The following is a 20,702-nucleotide window of genomic DNA, read 5'->3' as shown; positions in this document are numbered from 1 at the left end:
AAACAAAATAGGTAAAACATGTTTCATACACTGTATTATATCTAATACAACTGATGATAGAAATACTTAATATGTTGGACCTCTGTTTGTGTCTTAGTAGATGTACTGCACCAGATACTTTGAAAAATGATGAGCAGGCATGTCTCATCTTTGGCACCAAAATGTAATGTAACCCCTTCGCTCCCATAGATATTTGGCAGGTCTCTCTGTGAGTCCTGTGGAAGCAAACATTCATCTTTACACAGTCATGTTTTGGACATTGATAAACACTGTTCAAGCTCACACATTATTTTAAATTCAAAGTGAAATTTTAAGTTTTTAAATATTAAATCCCCCTGATATATATTGAACTGTGAACAATGTGTTTTATTTGAGGTAATTGTGTATGATATATTGCAGCTTCAGTAAATCACTGGAACCAAAACAAAGGAAAAGAATAAATGTACATTTTATAAGGTAATTTTAACAGCATAAAAGAGTCAAACTCCTCTCTTATGATTTTTATGCTTCTCAAAAAGTAGAAGAAAAATAATCAACAGAAAACTTTAAGTAACCGTTAAAACTTTAAAATAGTTTTTTTCCTCAGTGCCTAAATCTAAAAGCTATGAAATGTCAGTATCCTCAAAATCAAACCCAGAAAACAAATATTGTTCAAACATATATGGTTGAAAGAATACTTGACAGCTCTGTTACTGTTAAATACATAGTTCAGTTGCAACCATCAGGAAAGCTGAAAGAAAGTGCCAAAAGACTTTTAGTGAATAAAGGAGGAGGCATGACTGACTCACAACTAAGGCAACACCCACACGAAGGGGCCATCCACACGGAGACGCTTTTTGGTGATGTGATGTTTTGCATCGTTTTGGCCGATCATCCAAACGAATACTCTAAACGCATTGCCTGAAAACGAAGCTTTCTGAAACCTGGTCCCAGTGTGAAAAAATTTGCAAACGCAGCCCTTGAGTGTTCGTTTGGATGGTGAAAACGCATACCTGCGTTTCGATGATGTCATCGCCACCATGATCGCCACACCCCTCGAGCTTAGCCTTAGCCGATTTGTAAACAGTGCTCAAGCTTTATGCGCATGCTCCGCTTCTTCCTCTCTGTCTTTGGTGAATTTCTGACACTGAAACAGCGCCGCCTATAGGCCTGGAATATGAAGTAGCGTGTTGAGTCGTGTTGAGATGGATCCGTTTGTACGCAAATATTCTTGAAACGATGCCAGGGAAAACGGAGGGGGAAAAGATCGTTTTGGTATGTGTGGACTTGGCCTAATACGTTCATGTTTTAAAGCGCGTAACTTTTGCTAGGTTTATGCTTCCATCCACACTATTGCAGCATTTCCGAATCCTTAAAACATAGACTCTTTCAAAACATTGCTGATCCTCTTTTCATTGGAAAACTTTGGGATTGTGTTGTAGTTTAGTGTATTGCAGAAACAGAGACTCTTGAAAACTCTCCCACAGACACCCACGCTTGCTTACTGATTGACTTATGATGTGTCCTTCTCTGCGTAACGCCTCTGTCAAATGATCCCTTTCCAGAAGAATACAAACAACATCAACCTTGGATACCTGTGGTTAATTCAACATGGATGATGAATTATGGGCATTGCTGACCTTGTTGTCTATGCTAGCTGCTGCTGTGCAGTTAAATCCTGCATTTTGTAATACTACTGCTTCTTGCAACCACAGAGTATACGTCTCCTTCCTGTTAGCACCAGCAAGCACGTAAGTGGTCACAGCGTGTTAGTTAGGATGGAGATTATTTCTAAAATGGTGCCAAAGCACTTCTGTAGATGGGGATTGTTTTTGCTTTAAAACACTTTTAAAATGAAAAAGTGTTAGTGTGGACATAGTTTGAGTCTTAATTCACTTAACACTTAAACAAGGGGGTCTAATGGATTTATCATTTTCTCACTGCATCACAGCTCTCTCAGCAGAGTCCTTTATGACCCTTATGAATTACAGAAAGTTTGTTATTCCTTGTTCATCCACTAGCCTGATCTTGCTTCTATACAACGTGACATAAAATATGCCTGCTTCCTGACTGACTGCACTTTCAAGGTGCTGAACACTGCACTCACACTCACAATAGTTTTATGAGACTGGCCTTTTGTTTTGTAGTGACAGTAACACATCTGCTTCCCAGCCTTTTTATTGCTCTGCCAGGCAACAACAAGCTGTGGGTTTGACATAGGAGAAAGTGAAATAATGTTTGCAAAGATTTGACCTTGGAACATCTCTATACTTGGCAAGTGTTTAAGATTTGAACCTACCCGTTAATGGCATTTGTATAATGGATAGATCTCCTCTGGGAGGTGATGTCCACTGTATGTGCACTTGGAAAGGGCTTTGCCATTTTCTTTTATTGGAATCTGCTCAGCGATCTGCTTGTGTAAGCAAACAGTTTCTCAGATGGATAAACCGGTGGCGGTGGGTAAGTCACTGGAGTGACTCTTCTCTGCTATTGATTTCATTACCTTGAAGCCAAGTCCTCAGGGGACTCCTGTTTGATGTCCTTGTCCCCTGCATGTACGGCAGAAGGTAACCCTCTGTGCCATCAAGGTACTCAGTGATGGGTTAATAATTTTTGTACTGTAAATATTTTTTTCAATTTATATTCATTGAAGTAATAGTCATACTTTCTTAATCATCATTATCAAATTAGACAGAATCAGTCACACTTTTTTCCTGACAGTATCTGGGTGAATCCATAGTTGTAAAGAAAATAATGGACATGGCCACTGTGATGTCACCATCTGGTTTGTGGACTCCCATAATGAAGCCTCAAGTTACGTTGCATAACCAACCTTGTTGCCGTGGTAACATTTCAATCACTATGTAGCCATGACCTAAAGCATACCCTGCTTTATCATCTATTTTACTTTAATTTACAAAATGAACATCATGCTCTATCAAAGAAGACTAGCCACTGAGACCATAAACTCATTAGGAAATTGTTTATTGATGTAATAAATCAAGTTGTTCAACTCACAGTTTCATTTCTCTGCTGAAAGAGAAACACGAAACTTCACAAACTTTCCATGATGACTTCAGTTGGCATAAGGAAGCAGAAATGTGCTGTTCAATGCTCCAGGGGCACTAGTTTTTAACTGGACTCATTGTGAGCATTGTCATTATGTGGGCATTTGCATACTTAACTGTAACTCTAATTTTACATTGGCTTTTGTTCAATATTACTTCATTATTTTTGCTGTGTTTGTCATTTATTTCCCTTTAACTAGTGTGCAGTTCATATATACGGTATTTCAGTGAAAATGTATTTTATAATTTTTTCTCGTTTGACCATCAAAGTTTTCTATGCAAGTTGTAAGAAGTATACTGTAAACCAACAACCTGCATCTCTGGTTTCATTGCCATGCACATGAAATGGCAATAAATGGCTCAATGCCAGTGAAACATAGCTGAGCAAAGCTTTTAAAGAGCTTGTCTTTTCCCCTTTTCACCTTAGGAGGTGTTGACTGGTCAGTATGAGACATCTGATCTATATTTGACTTGTTAGTATGGCATTGCTGCCTTTACTTCTGGCAGAGAGATATTAAGTCTACATTGAAATTCAAGTATGTCTCAGCTCAAGCAAACAAAACATAGGGACTCTTTTGTTGTTGAACAGTAGGTAAAGATTAAACAACATTTTTCACTTTAATTCCAGCTAAACAAATATATGAAATGATTAAATGTGATTTGCTTGTTTTTAGTTATTTATTTATTCTTAACATTGCAGTACCTGCTTCTGCTTCTTCTAGTACCACATAACATTCAATTCAGTTCAATTATTTATATAGTGCCAAATCACAACAGAAGTTATCTCAGGGCACTTTTTAAATAGAGCAGGTTTAGACCCTACTCTACCCAACATTCACCCATGAGCAAACACTTGGCGACAGCGGGAAGTAAAAACTGCCATTTAACGGGAAGAAACCCCTAGCAGAACTGAGCTGTAGGTGGGCGGCCATCTGCCTTGACCAGTTGGGTTGAGAGTGAAACAAGAAGGCGGAGAGAGGAGAAAGAGACACTGAGAAACAAAATTAACAACAATGGTAACAATAACAGCAGTAATAATAATAGAAATATGCCTAATAATAATAATAATAATAGCATGCCTCCGCTCCACCAGAGAACCCCCAAAAAGGAACAAATATTTTCAAACCTGTCAGTTTAATAAGGAGTGCTTAAAACCAATGCTGTGTCTTTAGTTAATAACTACAGACAACCTAAGAAAATCTTGGTTGACAGAAATTCTACCCACTCTTCAACCAAAGGACTGGTCGATGGGTGAGGGGGGAAAAGCAGGGAAAGCAACATTCACATAATAAAAACAAGCCAAATTAGCCCTCCCAGCTAATATGCGCCCAATACGCTACGTCATTAGCGAGTGATATCTAGTGTTGGCAACATTTTTTGCCAACACTAGATATCAAACAAAAGCCAGAGACCATATCGTATTAAGTTGCTGTGAGCTGTAAATTCACCACTTCCAAGCATAAGGCAGAATATAACGTTATCTCAGAGCCTGACAGGCCCAGGCGAGGCCTCTCTTCCTTCGGGCAGCTCATCTGTTTCTGCCTCCATCTCAGTTTCACCCTTGTTGGCAGCTGTCTCCTCAGCCTGCCACTGGCTCTGCATTTCTTTCTTCTTCTTCTTTCTTTGTTATGGCGGGTGGCAGCCGGCATAAAGGTACATTGCCACCACTTACAGTACACCAGTTATGTTAGAATGAATTAATATTTCAGGAGTCAGGAATCAGTACCAGTTTAGTACTATTTCTCAATACCCATCCCTATTATTTGGATAAACTGACCACATATTGGACCTCTAAATGGTTACTTTCTCTCCTGAAAAAATATTGATAACTTGATAAAGTTACATTTTAATAGTCCTACATTAAATGGACCTAGGGGCAGTCGAGCGTTTGACTCAGTGTATAAATGGTCATGAAAATTAAACACTGTAAAAATGTCTATATGCAGTGTTATTCATGGTTGCTTTGCATGATAATGTCTGTGTCAATTGAGCTCCACCATATTGGTCATTGTCAGTATGTTCTCTTACCTGTCATGTATGTGTGGTGGATGAAAGTGGTTATATAATAATTGCACTATTAAAATGAATGTAATTTTGTAACCTATTGTACTTGACAATGGGCCAGATGCAAAAACATGTTCGTATTTATTTCTTAAATTTGTTGTACTTTTTTCTTGAGGTGGACCTTTACGAGTGTTTCACATCAGATTCACCAAATACTCGTATCACCATGAAACAGTCGTAAATGACTCATGATTTAAAAACCAATCTGTGCATACGAGTGTTTCTTGCATCTGGTCCATGATGAGGAGCAAATTTAGGATGGAAAAAACAACTTAAACTTAAATTTCGGACAATGGTTGTTTAGTCTGGAACAATTCAAAGTAGAATTTGGGACAGTTGCCAGACATTGAGGAAAAAAGGTAATTTCGAACCCTGTTCCGCACTCGTATAAGCTCTTATGGCTGTCACACTGTCATACCCTTTTAATTTCTGTAATGTTTGTTAGCATTTGCTAGTGGAATAGGGAGATGTCTGCACTTCCTATTCTATGTGATGTACTTGTTTTGTTGCCAGGATTTGTTTTGACTCCTGACTAAACTGTTCTTAAACTGCTATTTCCAACTCTCATTTTAGTAGCCTTACTGTTCCTGCTGAACTTCATATCAAATCTGCCCTCTGAGATCCTGAGTGCATTCATCCACATAGAGTACATTAGAGTGTTGAGTGTCATATCTGTATGGAACCGAAATATTTGATGGAGGAGAGAGCTGTCAATTTATTGTAGCTTAGATCTCACAGCAATCGTGAAAGAGAGAGGGACAGCTTTGTGGGTGCATGCTTGAGGTGTGTTTGTGTTTGTGTTTGTGTTTGTGTGTGTGTGTGTGTGTGTGTGTGTGTGTGTGTGTGTGTGATATTCAGCTGACAGGCTGATATGATGTGTTTGCTGTGCAGCAGCACTGGCCCAGCAAGTCTTATAGTGAGAAGCAAAGCTGAAATTGTGCCTAGCAGATACGTCAGCGAGAGTTTGTCCCCATCTGCTGCGGCCTTTTGGTCTTCTCATCAAATGTGTGTACAAAGCTCGCTTGAAGCAGTTAGAATGAAACAAAGTATTGATGTGAAGTTCAATATACATTGTTTGAACATGCTTGTTATGTAAGCTACATGATGGGGGAAATTATGTTGAAATGTTATCTTTTGTTACATGTTTAATATCACATTGTAGTACATTGCTGTTTCTTTTAAGTCTATTTTGATTTTGCACTTCTCACTCCTTCTAGGAATGTCAAAAATGGTCATATTTTCTGGCTCTACTTAAGGCCCAGTGACTGCCATGGGCTAATTCAAAGTGTGGACTGTCTCCAATCCCAATATTTAAAGCTGGTTTTGACCTTTTAATAGCAAATAGTCTGGGCAATCTGGACAGTTTGTTATGGCTTCAAGACATGACAACACATTATTGACCTACACATTCACCCTCATGCTTCAGTCCATCCATGCAATCTGTCACATTGACTGGGCAGTGGTCAGTAACATTTAGGCTATTTCCTCCTGAGCAAATGATGTATGCTTGGCATTAAATGTGAAAGAAAGCGGCATTGGCTCAATAAAGTGTCTTGTATGAATTAACGTGTCTGTTCAAGGAAGTATAATGCTTTGATGTATTAAAGTGTGAAACTGCTTCCTCAAGCCTGCCTGATTGAATGGCATAACGGGTCACTTTCATGCCTGGCTGCTCAGGTTTTTCGTGGTTATTATTTATCCTTATGTATTCTAAAGTGTTTATCTGGATGTCACAATGCATTACACCAAACGCCGCAGAAGAAGAAAATGAAGTGTGAATGGTTTCAGCTGGCCACCAACAGGTCCCCTACTCATTTCCGTAGGCTGACCCACCTGCCTGCCACTTTGTTGGCCTGATGTTGGAGCCAAGTGAGCTCATTGTTGAATCCTGCAGCAGTGGCCAAATACCTTGCATGTGTCAGCTCTGCCTCCCTTTGACAGGCCAGTGTGAAAAGAGCTCAAGTGCTGCTGCCTGTCCAGTCTCTTAGTTCTTTGCCCGTGCTGTTTGTGTGTGTTTGTTGGTTGTGTGAAGAGAAAAAAGGAGGTGCACAGATAGATTTACCCCTATAGTGTAGATTAGAATCAATAAAACACAATACACTGTGTAGTGACTTTAGAGCAACTGCATCAATTTATTTTTGCTTTTATAGGACACCATAATTCAGCCTAAAAACTATTTTAACTTTTAATAAATACTGGAAATATCTTCATCTAATGATTATTCTAGAGATTAAAAATAAAGTGAAAAACAAATAGTTTTCTGAGTTTGGTTTGGTTTGGAAATTATAACTTAAAGGTCCCCTCCAGCTATGTTACAAGATATATGAAAACACTGTTTGGAATTATAAGATAAGTGTCTAATATATTTTTCCTCAGAAAAAAGTTACGACTGATAAGTCCACACTTATCACACTTATGTATGTTGCATATCACAATTGTGTAAATTGCACACTGGACCACGATTAGCCTCCAAACTGGTTGTGATGTCACAAATGGTGCACTTAAGCCCACCCCTTAAACTCAATTATTCAGTGTGTCATCTCAGCAGATTAATGTAAAAACAGCCCTCCAGTTTTGTACTCAGCACATAAATCAACCACCCATCTGAAGTAACGATAAGAAAAACACATTTTTGAGTGGAGGAGTACTTGTGATTGTTATCTAAGAATACAACAAAAAACAAAGACACTCACCCTTATACATTTTAAAGGTTGTTGACCTACAGCTACTTTATACATTAAATATATTTGTGTATGTTTTGGCCTCCTTTTCTCTCATTTGAGGCAAATTGAAGATCATACAAATTGAATCATTATTGTTAGTTGCCTCTTCCAGTTTAACCCACCATCCTATAGTTAGTGATCCTCGCTTTCTCATGAGCTTAGTTTTCCTCACAACCAAAGCCTCCATGACTTACAGTATCAGTGCAGATCACTTGTGTTTGAATAGTAGCGTCTTCATCCATCTCAGATTAAACGTGCCCATGTGAGGTTTTCTGTGGGCTTGTGTAACTTCCGTTGTAATGAACCACCAAATTCATATCTGCGTCAGGCCTCAAGCTAATAGAGGAAAAAAGACAGAGAGAGGGAGTCATTTTGGTCCTTTTTAGTCATAACCCCTCTCATAACCCCTTCTTCCTCATCTTTCTCTCTACTCCTCTGTCAGTGTTCTCTCCTCCAGAGATGGGCTTGAAGCTCAGTCTATGTCTCCCTAGAGAGCCGAGCACCATTTCCCCACTGGCTTAATTAAAGGCTTAAAACAATGCTCTGTTTATGGGGCAAACCCTTCACTACTCCAGCAAACATCAATTTTTGCTTCTCTGCTGTCAGGAACTAAAGTGAGATGAATTATCAGAGATATGTGTGGTAGAGTGCAGCATATGATGGATCTGCCCCTTCCCTCTAATCACCGCTTTTTCATTTCTGCTAAGATTCTGCCTCATTTGCCCTCAAGCACAAGATGGATATGGAGGCAAGACTTCTGAAATGTGCAGCCTCTGGACACTGTGATAGATATCAATTGTGGGTTTTGGTTTATTGTTGTTTAGCTTGAGAAATTGTTTCAGCAGATAAATGCTTTAGATTGATGACAGCTCAATTGGTGGCCATTAAATGACTGTAAACATCGTGAACATTTTGTCTTATCCTTTTTTTGCTCTTTCATCTCTAATGAAATCTTCGATATCAATCTAATAATTCTTGTTTCCAGATTGACTAATGGCCTTTACGTTTGAAATCACTCACTTTTTTCAGCCAGTGTTGTCTTCATGGGACAGGATACAATGTTGTGCTTACAAAATTAATTCATTAATTATCAATATTTTTCATGATGACTGCCAAATGCTATTTACATCTCTGCCATTTTAAAAGCAAAGAGATATATGATTTCCAGTAGTGTACATGCTTTGCAAAACAGTTTTAAGGCTTTTTAAGTATGGCATTTTTAGGTAACAGTGATATTTCTTCACTCTTTTTCTTTTTTTTTTCAATCCAACAGTTTTTCTCTAGTGTATAGTGAAAATTGAGAGAGCTGTTAGCATGATTCTAGACTTTCAGTCTTGTTGATTTCTCACTTTAGTGTTTAACAGGCGTATAGTGTCACATTCTCTGTCTGATAGCACCATTTTCATCACTGATGAAGGAGCTCCTTTTATGTCAGTGTTTTAAATAAAAAAGCCTTCAATTTGGAATAGTGCCAGGTCACAACATGCCTGACACACAAAGTTAAAGTGATCTCTAAAAGCAATAAAAGGAGTTATGAAATGATTTCTCACCCATTCAAATTCTGTTCCTTGGGTCTTCTGTTTTTTCTTTGTTTTATTTTGGGGTTTCTTTTTTGTTTTTGCTAGGCATGCAGTTTAAGGAGTATATTCTGGTTCTTCCTAATCGAATACCACTTTTCATTGTGTCACATACCTGTGTCACCCACACCAAAATCAAAATGAATAAGCCCGCTTGTGACTAGGTAGAGAGGGAGGGAGAGACTTCTTTTTTACCCCCCTAACCCTCCTTTTCTTAGCCCGCTTTACTTGATTTCCTTCCACTCTGTCTCTCCCTGTCCATGAAAATAAATAAATAAATAAAAAATGTTGTCATGGTAACAGTGCCAGGTTCTTCCCGGTGATAAAAGTGAAGAGATGAGCCATGAGAGGACAGGCTGGCCTTTGAGTTCTTCTGGTTTCCTCTGATAGACCTGTTGAGTCAGCTATATGACAGCAAAGACTATCACACTGCTGCTTCTTTGCACCCGTCAAGTTAGAGCCGCAGACCTCAAAGCAGCACACCTGAACTTTTCCTTTTGCCGTCATGCCCCACATCTACATTTTTCACATTTTGCCTCAACAGCTGGTGTGCCATGTGTTCCTGTTCCGCATTTAGATCTTAATTGTTGCTCAGTAAAAGGTCTGAATCTTTTTTCCGGAGAGAGATTCTCTGTCTGTATCTTCCGCTTTAAACCACATCGAGCTGGGATTATGGTAACTAGATCTCTTACCTGTATTTAATTCAGTCATTGGGATTTTCCAGCTGATCTCGGCACCTCAAGCACCAATTACATTTGTTTGGAAACTTAAGAATCAGTCATGAGCAACACATTACAGGAATAAAATCAATAGTAACAGTGTGTGCCTATGCTGTTGGCAGTCTTGATTGAACGTTAGGCGGAAGCTTATGGGGCTTAGGCTACTGTATGTCGCAATGGAGCCTTATGGCAAGTCCCACACCGAGGCTTACAGCTTGTAAAGTTTGCTCTGAACGATTTTTGTCTGGAGGATTCATTCACAGCTGAAGAGAAGCGAGAGAACAAATGAATGAATGTAGGATACCCTCCAGCTGATCCAGCCTCTCTAGCGTGTGTTGTGAGTGGAGTTGCTGCAACAGGTACCAGTGACTTCTAAAGACTGCTGTCTGCTTTGAAGCCCTTGCTCCTTTTTAAAGGTAGAATGAGGAGGATTTCTTGGTTGCTGTTTGTAAACACAAACTTTCAAATTTGACCCCTCCTCTCCGGCTAAACAACAAAAAAAAAGCGATACAATGCAGTGCAGTGTTATATCACTATGTTTTTGTAGAGTCACACCCTCACACTCTGTATGCTGTTTTTGGCTGGGGGCAACACACCCACTGCCCAAAGGTTGATGCCCAGAAATGTCCCAAATACAGGCAGAGGTCAGGGACTCTGCAGATACAGCCACACACTTCTAGTAGTTCATAAGTGATGATCACGAGAGATTATTTCAAACAAGTCTTGAAATACTTTTGCCCAGGCCAGGATGACCAATGCCCCTGACATCACATTTATGAAGTTATAAAAGTATGTGATAAAGAATTTGCCCCCTTTGTTCTCCTTTTTAGTAGAATAACAAGAGAACTGTCTCTTACACACTTTGGTCTCTTTGGTACCTCCTAATCAGAATCTGTCTAAATGCGATCTTCATCCTTAATTCTTAAGAACTGAGGTTAACTGTGAAGCTTACATGCCCTCACAGATGAAAGAGTCTTGTCCTTTGTGCTCTAGAAAACTGTTTCCATATTAATATAACATGAGTCACACTGGTTTCTGTGGAGCATTACAGAGAGGGAAGTGAAGCAGTCATCAGCTCTGCGTACCATAAGAAAGAAAAAGTGAAGGAAACATGAATAATAGATGTTAGTGATTGTTTTGTTCTTTGCATGATTAAGTTACAGTTAGTGTTGCTATGATAAGCGTAGTCACCACACATATGATGATAATGATCATGTGTCTAATGCTATAAGAGAGCACTATACAGAAAGCAAACAATGCTCGAAGCAGTCAGAGAGAGGGGTCAGGTGTGGTAAGAGTCAGTTTGAGTGTTTAGCATCATTTCTGCTCTGCTGTGTTTGGTGGGTCAGATCTAATTACATCTCAAGGAGAGGTTCTCCAGTGATACAGAATGCCCTGTGAGGATTAACTAACATGAAGGAGGAGGGGGTTTAGTTTAGAAAATATCTTAAAATATATATATTTTTTAAGAATTCCTGATGATTAGGCCCGGTGGGGGGTCAGCTGAAGCCTGGCAGGCTGCCGGGTTTACAATAAACTGGTGGAAACCCTGCAGCAGCTTCAAAATCTCTCTGCAATTAAAAATATTGTATAATGTAAATTTTGTTCGTTCATTCCATTTTTAAGATTACATGAATGAAAATAAAGCATGCAATTTTGAATATGTTAAAGCCATCTCATGCGTTTGTCTTTGAGTTAAGATTGAACTAGCAACTCCTAAATGGGTATCACATTGGAAATATTCATTTTTTTCCCCCCCCGACTTTGACCAATTTTTCTTAGCTTTTTGTTGGTGATGAATGCTGTGAGTCATGGAAAGCATCAGTTTCACTCAAGCGATATGATTCTTAATTCTTTTGACTCGGAGATAGAGTCACCTGTACTGTTTGCACATCTTAACACTTTTAATCTGTTAATCTGGATGTGCTTTCATGCATTCTGTGACAAAGTAGTTTTAATTACTTTCTCTTATCTTTGGTGCATTTTCTTTGATTAGCAAGTTGAGGTATGACTGTGTGGTAGCAGCAATGAAAGTATTCCAATAGTAGTGTATGCTCTCGCTCTTCAAAAGTATGTATAGAAATTCTCCTTCTTTTTGTTGAGATGTATTTTTAATTAGCACCACATCTTCTGTTCAATAAATAACAGCCTAATGAATACACTTATAACATCATCTCTTTGTAATCTATGTCTTTCTACTTGACTTTAGTTATTCTATCAGTCTTTTGATAGCTGGTTATCATGCTTTGTTTTTTGTTTTGTTTTTTGGTCCCTTGCTTTATTCATCTATTCCTGTGATTTTCTCACATAACCTTACCTGTCAACTATCAAAGGTAAAAACCACATGCAGTCACACTACAGTAACTATCAAGAAGGGCCCCTCCAAAATATCATTCAGTCCTTTCCATCATGGCTATCAATATACATTTGCAGTCCCTCTCCCAGTCTTTTTCTCCAGTCCGTCTTTACCTGTGTCCAGACACATCATTGGCATGAATCTTGACTAGCGGCAGTAACCTCCCTCCACCCAGCCACCACACATTTGCCTTCCGTTATCTACTCTCCACAGCACATGCTAACCAGAGCCAGGATAGCACACCTTGTGAAGTAAAGACAGCGCTTTGGGGACCTCACAGGCATTATAATCAGTAGAGACAAAGAGCTGGGGAGTGGAGGGCAGTAGGTTAATGAGATCAGCCACTGAGTGATGGCGCCTACCTTTCCAAATTTGGGAGGCCTGGCCTGCTTCAGTACTCCGATCCAATCAACTTAGCTAGTCAGAATCCATCAAAATCACAGGCACAGAGTCATTCTATCCTCAGACTTCAATTTGAACTTGATTGTGTATTGAATGCACTTCTTTCTCTTCTCCAGGGAAGCTTCGTGGCCAGCATGACTGCAACGCTGAGGCAGATGGACGACTATCATTATGCTCATCTGATCAGCACCTTTGGCAAGATAAGAAGTGATGTGGTGGTGAGTATACCTTATCAGTGTAGCAGTGACCACTAGATGAGATACTTCAGGCTACGTTGTTGTGTAATACTTACAATGTAGACTCATAGTTCAGTGTCATTCAGCACTGTCTTTTCTAGAAATCAAAAGTTTGACTAGATCTTCTAGGAATTGTTTTTTTCCTTTACATAAAGTATGAAACTGAATTTCTGTTAGTTATTGCTCCCAGGCTGCTACATGTGCAGCGTGCTCTTGATGATAGTAACTCCTAAGGGAAGCAGATCACTGGTTGCAGCCAACAAGTTGTGGAGGAGGGATATATCTCATTGATGCTATGGATTTCAGCTCTGAATAATTCCTCCCTCAAAGCGGTATTTCTCTAGGATCTGCTGCCAGATTAGTATTGCATTACTCTACTCTTACAAGTGGGAAAATCCCTCTCGTTGCTTTTACCCCAACAAATGATTTTTGAGTTGTATAGGAAGGACACAAATCTGATGTATGTTACTGGTAATGCTTTACTAAGTCCAAGTAGGCAGAGCGTTTTCATTTACTTCCAGAAAATATTGCTTTTAATTTGTATTACATGATTGAATGCCCCGAGGAGAATTTACACATTTACGACTTATTTGTTGTTTGACTGTGCTTGTACATACTAACATCCTGTACAGTCTGAAAAGCCATATTTATTTACCTACCATATTTCTGTTGAGGCATTAATGATATTTTTAAGGTGATTGTGAAAAAAAAACATGACTAGAACTCGGTGACCTTCATGATTGTACAGGTTTTGTATGAGGCTGCCCGTCTGTTTCCTATAGCAGGATAAACAATCACTGTGAGGAAGTTGGATCTTTCCACAGATTTATTGTCCCTGTTGCTGGCGTGGGCCATATCCACATTTCAGAACTGGCTGCAGCCCAGAGGACTTTGTTGTTTTGCAATGTTTCTCTAAACAAGACACCACAAAGCCTGGGGATTCATCCAGGAGTGAACATCTACAGCCAGAAATAGATTTGCATGCATATAAGCTTTTAGGTATAAAGCTGCTTCTGAGATTAAGAGCACACTATTGTGTGTTTGACAGTATCATTATCTTAAATTCCTAGATGGAACGATTCAAGCAACAAAAAAAACTAAAAGGGTTAAAGAAAAGCTGCGTTGAGAAAAGATGTAAAATATACTTTTGTCACAGTGTGCGCAAATATATATATTTATGTCAATGACGTGGCGCTCCTTTTTTTTGTTTCTATGTGGTCATTCAGTCAATTTATAGTACATGGAAGAATAAGTCAAAGAAAAAATAGATACCAGAACTTTAACATCGGAAAAAGAGTTGATGACTTTGTAGCCAAGAGGAATAAAGATAAGCTGCAGAGAAGCTAGATCTAATAATCCATTTGTAATATAACAGAACCTAGTTATCAAGTTATCCTGATGCTTTAATAGTGCATCATTATATGTCCTGTTTATGTTTACATTACATGAATCCCTTTCTTGCGAGAGGACAGTTATAATGCCATGGTTCTATCACATGGGAACATATTGGTCTCAAGTTCCATCTGCAAAAAATGGAAATATATGAGTCACCCTGACCATACAAACGAATCTAAAAGCTGTTTTTGCCTGAAAGCCACAAACTCGTAACAGTTAATTTCAGATCCCTCTTATTTTGGTGGTGGGAAGAATAACAATTTTTCATTTTGAAAATTTCTCTTGCAGGATTTCCTAATGGAAACATTCATCATGTTTAAAGATCTCATTGGGAAAAACGTCTACCCCTCGGACTGGGTCATAATGAACATGATGCAAAATAAGTAAGTACAACACTGCTGGACACACATGCGCACACGTACACCATAGTGCTTTAAACTCCCTACAATGTTGTTGCTAAGGAACAGCAGTCAGAAGTGGGTTAGAATATTTTCTAATGTTTTTCTCTCCATGCAAATATCAGCACAAGGCCTCAGCAGTGCAGCAATCAGATGAGCAGTCAGCGCAGCCGCAAACAATCACATGAATTATATATGCTCAGGTGTATGCTGCTTGCTAATCTCCAAACTTAGTCTCAGCATCTCTTTACTTTGTTGCTTGTTGTGCTGCCGCAGCCTCCTGTTTTATTCATATGAAACTTGCCTGATTCCATTTTTGTTGAAAATATAAAAAGAGATGAAATGTGCTTTGCAGTTTAGGAGTTCAGTCAACAGCTGTGCTTTTGTGCACTTGTCAGATGAAGTTAGAAATGTAGTTAAAGGATTTTTTGCATTTTTTTTTTGTTTTTATGCTTCCATTTGTGTCTTTTCAGAAGAGACATGAACCAGAATATGTTGTTTTGCTCTATTATGTAAGTGCACAGCAACAGCTGTCAGATAAAAACCTTAAGTCCGTTTTTTGACAGCTAAAAAAGCAGGTTGCTTCTTCCCCACCTGCATCCATGCATTATTAAAACTGTACGTTGTGATTTGCACTGTGGTCAAATACCACTATTATGGTCACTGTGAAATGCACATGCCAGTTTATGGAACATTAATCTGGGGTAAACAATGAAGAATACTAAAGCTGTTATGATGAGGCTTCTCCCATAATGACAACAGCAGAGTAGCTGAAGCTGTGTATCAGTTGAAAGCACAGCTTTAAAGTGGTCATTTAAGGCAGGTGCAAAGCTCATAGAGGCAGCCCCTAGATGATTGTGAGCAATTTAAATACCTTCCCACTCTTTCCAAAACCATTCCAACATCATCATCAGCTAGGATATTTAACTGGAGATTGCATTGCTTCTCAGTTTTAGTGAAAGTCGCCCCTAAAACCATTATCAGCCACCTGGGTCACAGTGCAGAGAATGACTGCATAACTTGGTGATGATGCTCCCCTGTGCCCTGCAGGTGTGCAAATCACATCTGTTCTGCTGTGGATTAAGATGCAATGTCAGAGAATAAAAACATGATGTTCTGATCCTCTTCAGCCACATACACATTCACGCACAACACAACACATCAAATCAAGGCATGCTCCCACATGCAGACACTGGACTAACAAGCTTGTTCACTTGATACCCACTGCAATCCTATACTTTGTGGACAAGTTTTGGGGATGTGACGAGCATCACTGATCTCCCAGCAATTCATTCTCAGATCATGCTTCATAGCGTGTGAAATGTTTTATTTTTGACTCACAGATTGGAGGCCAACGTGTCATCTCCCATGCTTCAGCAGAATCTTCCCCAATTGAACCTTTTGTCTACTCACACTTGTTTGTGACAGCTGAGAGATTTATTCTGCATTCTAGTCATTGCATTCAGCCACTTGCTGGAGTTTAATCATTGTTCAACTTGATGAAAAATAAGCCTGTCAAAACCTGACTCATCTCACAGTCTTTATACTTGAGCCTGTTTGAATAGCGCAGGTGTCGGCTTCGCGACAAATTAGCAAAACTGTTCTATTTGTCGCAATCTGTCAGTGCGTGTTTGATTGGTTGTTTCCTGCTCCCCACAGTAAGAACCCAAGGTGACACATTCATTCATCCCATGGGAGAGCTGTAAATACTTTGCATTAACAATCTAAGAGCATAAGGAACTGTTTGTGTGAGTGTGCAATGCTCTTTTGCTGTGCACTCTTTGATTCCCAAAACACTGGAGACTGATGCCAGTCTCTGCCAATTTAAAAATGTCTTGTCTCTAAGGATGTAACATTAAACTAGGACTACCACTTTATTCTAAGGTTCAATTTTATATTTAAAGAAGTGTTAATCCGACTACTTGAGAGTAAAATAACTCTCTCATACTAAACATACTATTGTACAAAATTGGTTTAACTAAAATGACTATGATTGAATGTTGCTTATTTACACCTTGAGCAACATAATCACTCCTGATATTATGTTCTTATTTTAGCCCTGTTTTGGTCTCTATCAGTTCATGAGCAAATATGAGTCTTCTACTGCTAGGTGTTCAACTATCTTCATCAACTCATTTATAATTTTGTCTTTCTGCTGTACAGTGGGTTTATCAGACCTTGTTTGCATATTGCAAAATTTTAACGTTGAGAGTGAACCATATCATAAATGTGCTCTAATCCAACACATTTGTTAGTTAAAAGAGGGTAAACAACACTACAGAGCTGAGAGGGACTGAAGATTTGGGTTTCTCTGTGGGTTTACCAGTACAAGCAACATCATTTGAACTATTGTTAATATAGAAATCATCGCCGGTTTCTGTTTTCCTCAAGTGGATTGTAGCTGATGTTTCTTGCAACGTCAAAACATTTTAAGATTTTTGAAAATACATTTGGAAGCCTGCTGAAGAACATCTGAATATCCCTCAGTTCTTCCCCACAGTGTCTTGTTTCTGGGCAATCCACATATGCCACATTTAGCACAGAGATTTCCACCCACAGCACCAGCAGACGGGTCTTTCATGTCTACACATTATGATAGCACCACTAATGAGACGGGCATCGGCAGTAGCAGCAGTCGTTTCCTCCCACTCCTCCTCCTCCACCCATCGCTTCTTACTTCCTTCAGGTTGTAAACTGATTTATGGGCTCTAATTGCCCTGGGGACAGCAGCATCATGCTGGTTAGCCACTGACTGCTATTTGCCCAATGTCAACTGGCCATCGCTTTATCGTGACAGGTAATTGGCAGTAGAGATGGACTCACACTTGTTCTCCAAAAATGACAGGGAACAAGTTTGCTTGCTGAGGTCATGTTTAGCTGTGAACTTGACTACATTCTCCCCGACACAAATATTTCAGTGGTCATGTTTGTTTCATGCACAGAACTACTTACTTAAAGTAGGTATCAAACAATGTACTCCTTTTCAAATGTGGCAAGATTTCAAAAAGCGTTTGGAATGCAGATTCGACACTTGATTTGAATTTTCTTCCTTGCTTTAGAAGCCCAAGTGCCCTGTAGGTAAAGCTCAATTTTTGTTAAAGAGCACCTACTGAATTAGCACAAGTTGGCATTTGCTTAAGCACTGTATTCAGTGTCTGTTTTCTCCCAGGGATGGAAAACCTTGCATCACATTTTTATATAAGACAACAGCTGCTGGCTGCTTTGTGCAGTCAGCTAAATGTGCTTCTTTACAGATTTGCATTGCAAACTTTTCAAAAGCTCTGCACTATTCAACCTTATAGCCCGAGATGTGCTGAATCACTACATACTAAGTGCAGCCATCATCATCAGTCTGAACAATCTTCATTGTTAATGTTTTTTTTTCTTCTAGTTGTAAGAGTAAGCACTTGAACAGCTGTGGATGCTGCTGCAACTAAAAGACTTAATTAACAGAGTGAGCTAAAATTATGCTAGATAATTAACTGTAATTAGTGATATTTAACAAATTGATAAAATGTTGAGTCTTTTTTTCTCTCAGTATGGAAACTGAACAGTTTTAACTGCTTTGATAACTCTGACAACAAATAGACCATTAACAAATAAAGCAAAATATTGTTTGATAATCTTCCTCATGCCTTACAGCCTTACTGGGACATGTAACAAAACTCTTAATGTATTAGATTTGAGTTAACATCAGACCTTCTCAATATCCGTTAGTTTCCCCAAGTGACACCCAAAGTTTCTTGCAGAGCTGTTAATTATGTGTAAGAATAGTGGATTGAGAGATGAATGGGGAGTTCTTATAGAGCCCTGCATGGCAGATGAAAAGATGAAAGCCTGGGCGTGCTGGAGAAGCAGCTCTTTAACGTGGTAACCCATGCCATCAGTCCCACACAGACTCATTATGAGAGGGTTTCTGAAACTGATTAATCCTGGACCTGGAGGGCAGGTCTGGAAGGAAGGAGGACTTGAAAAGGCTGCCTATGGTGACGTGATCCTGTTTACCCCCGTACAAAACATTTCTGACCAAGACGGGGGGGGAAAAAACTGTGTCTGTGGACATACAAGTATTTTATTTGCCATACTCCCCTCTTAAAGACAAGGTTGTTGAAAAACTCTCACAATCTCAAACAATCTCTTCCAGTTTTGTGGATTCATTAAATTCTTTCAATCTACTCTTTCAACATACTGTCATTGAAACATCATTGTTGACATAAGAATACGTTGGGGTTGTTTTCTAAATACCTAAAATGCAGTTTCATCTCCGAAATATCACATCTACACAAGACAAATCTCATCTAAACCTTGAAGGAAACAATTTTATAATGGCATAAAAAACCTTAGAATTTTATACAAAATAGTAAAAAAAATTCATATTTATGAAAATCTTAACCAAAATGTTGACTGTGTTGATTTTGCTAAATTGTTGGCACAAAGTTGCCTATGTGCAGATGCAGCGCAACATTAGCATTACTTCAAAGTCTTTTTTTCACATTTCTTTTTGCTCTGTTTTGAGCTACATCCACTCCTGAGGGAAATACCTGACTCTTTAGCAGCTAAAAGCTATACTATGTTTACCTGTGCAGATAGTGTACAGTGGCTTTTTAGAACTTTTTTTGCTCAAAATAGCTGACTGGTGCTGGAAATGACACTAAAAGCATTGAAAGTGGACCAAAACTGCAGAGCTGTGGTCTGAAAACCAAAACAATGTGCTGAAATACACTCTAGAGCTCTGTAGAGCTGAGGGGAAATGCTACATAGTCGAGTGATAACTCAACTATGTTCGTTTATCACTAATAGCACCCATTCTACATTACATATAGTAATTTGAACCATTAATATTGTAATAATATAGAATATAGCAGCTTTAGGAATATTATATGTTGCTACTGTTTACTATGATGTTTTCCAAATGCTTTGTTAAGCTCCCTTTTATGCACATTACCAGAGCTTCTCAAGCCTCATGTTATTGGTATTGTGAGCAGAAAAGAAAGGCCTGACCTTCACATGGCTTTTCTACAACACTGCTTTGTTAATGTGGTGAGAGTTATGTACTTTCTCTCTTGTGTCCTCATTCTGGAGCCTGGCAAACTTGGCAAATCTTGAGATTTAGAGATGAACCCTTGAGAGGCATGAAACATGGTTTGTGATACAGTGTCGCATACTGCACTGCATTACCAGGTGCTGCTGTATGTATCTGTATTTGTTTGCCAACATGCAAGTGTAGGTTAGAAGCTTCACATTAATTTTTCATAGGACTCAAAGAGCTCTGATGTAAATGCCAGTGTGCTCAGAGTTTACCACTTGGAATGTGGGTTAATGTGTGTCAGTATGTGTGTATCTACTTGTCAATAAGTCTTTGCCCAGGAGAGTAATATTGTTTTGCCAATAGACTGCAGTGCATTTGAGTGGCTGTGTTCTTAGGCTGTCAGTTTGTCTTTAAAATGTCCCCCCTTAAAAAACATTACCATCTGATGTGATTTCTCATTAGCTATTTTCAAGAAATAGTGGGTTAGATCATAACAGTAGCTGTACTACCATGTAAAAGCCTTTCAGATTGTATTATAATTCTATGAACATGTAAGCAGCATTTTTTTCATGCTGGTGTTTAAGGCTGAGCAAAATAATTCCATATAAAATGCAGTGTAGTAATATAAAGTATGGTATAAAGTAGCATAAAATGGAGTCATGTAAGTTTCTCAAATTCTTACAGTAATTAACTTTCCACTTATGCTCTGTTGATTATCCTGACTTCTCACTTTCTTGTTGGAAAGACAAGGTGAAT

General features: G+C 38.9%; 1 protein-coding gene across 1 annotated transcript in view; it reads left to right on the top strand.

Moving 5' to 3' along the window:
• Positions 1-20,702, top strand: part of dock1 (dedicator of cytokinesis 1) — a 183,175-nt gene that overhangs the window by 107,404 nt on the left and 55,069 nt on the right. The window contains exons 28-29 of the mRNA XM_053340789.1: positions 13,005-13,106; positions 14,808-14,902. Of these exons, the coding sequence (XP_053196764.1) occupies positions 13,005-13,106; positions 14,808-14,902 (197 nt within the window). The remainder of the gene's footprint in view (positions 1-13,004; positions 13,107-14,807; positions 14,903-20,702) is intronic.

This window comes from Scomber japonicus, chromosome 20 (assembly GCF_027409825.1).
Source record: "Scomber japonicus isolate fScoJap1 chromosome 20, fScoJap1.pri, whole genome shotgun sequence".
Classification (NCBI taxonomy): Eukaryota; Metazoa; Chordata; class Actinopteri; order Scombriformes; family Scombridae; genus Scomber; species Scomber japonicus.
The sequence above is the reverse complement of the archived record's forward strand: the minus strand, read 5'-3'. Positions and strand labels throughout refer to the sequence as shown.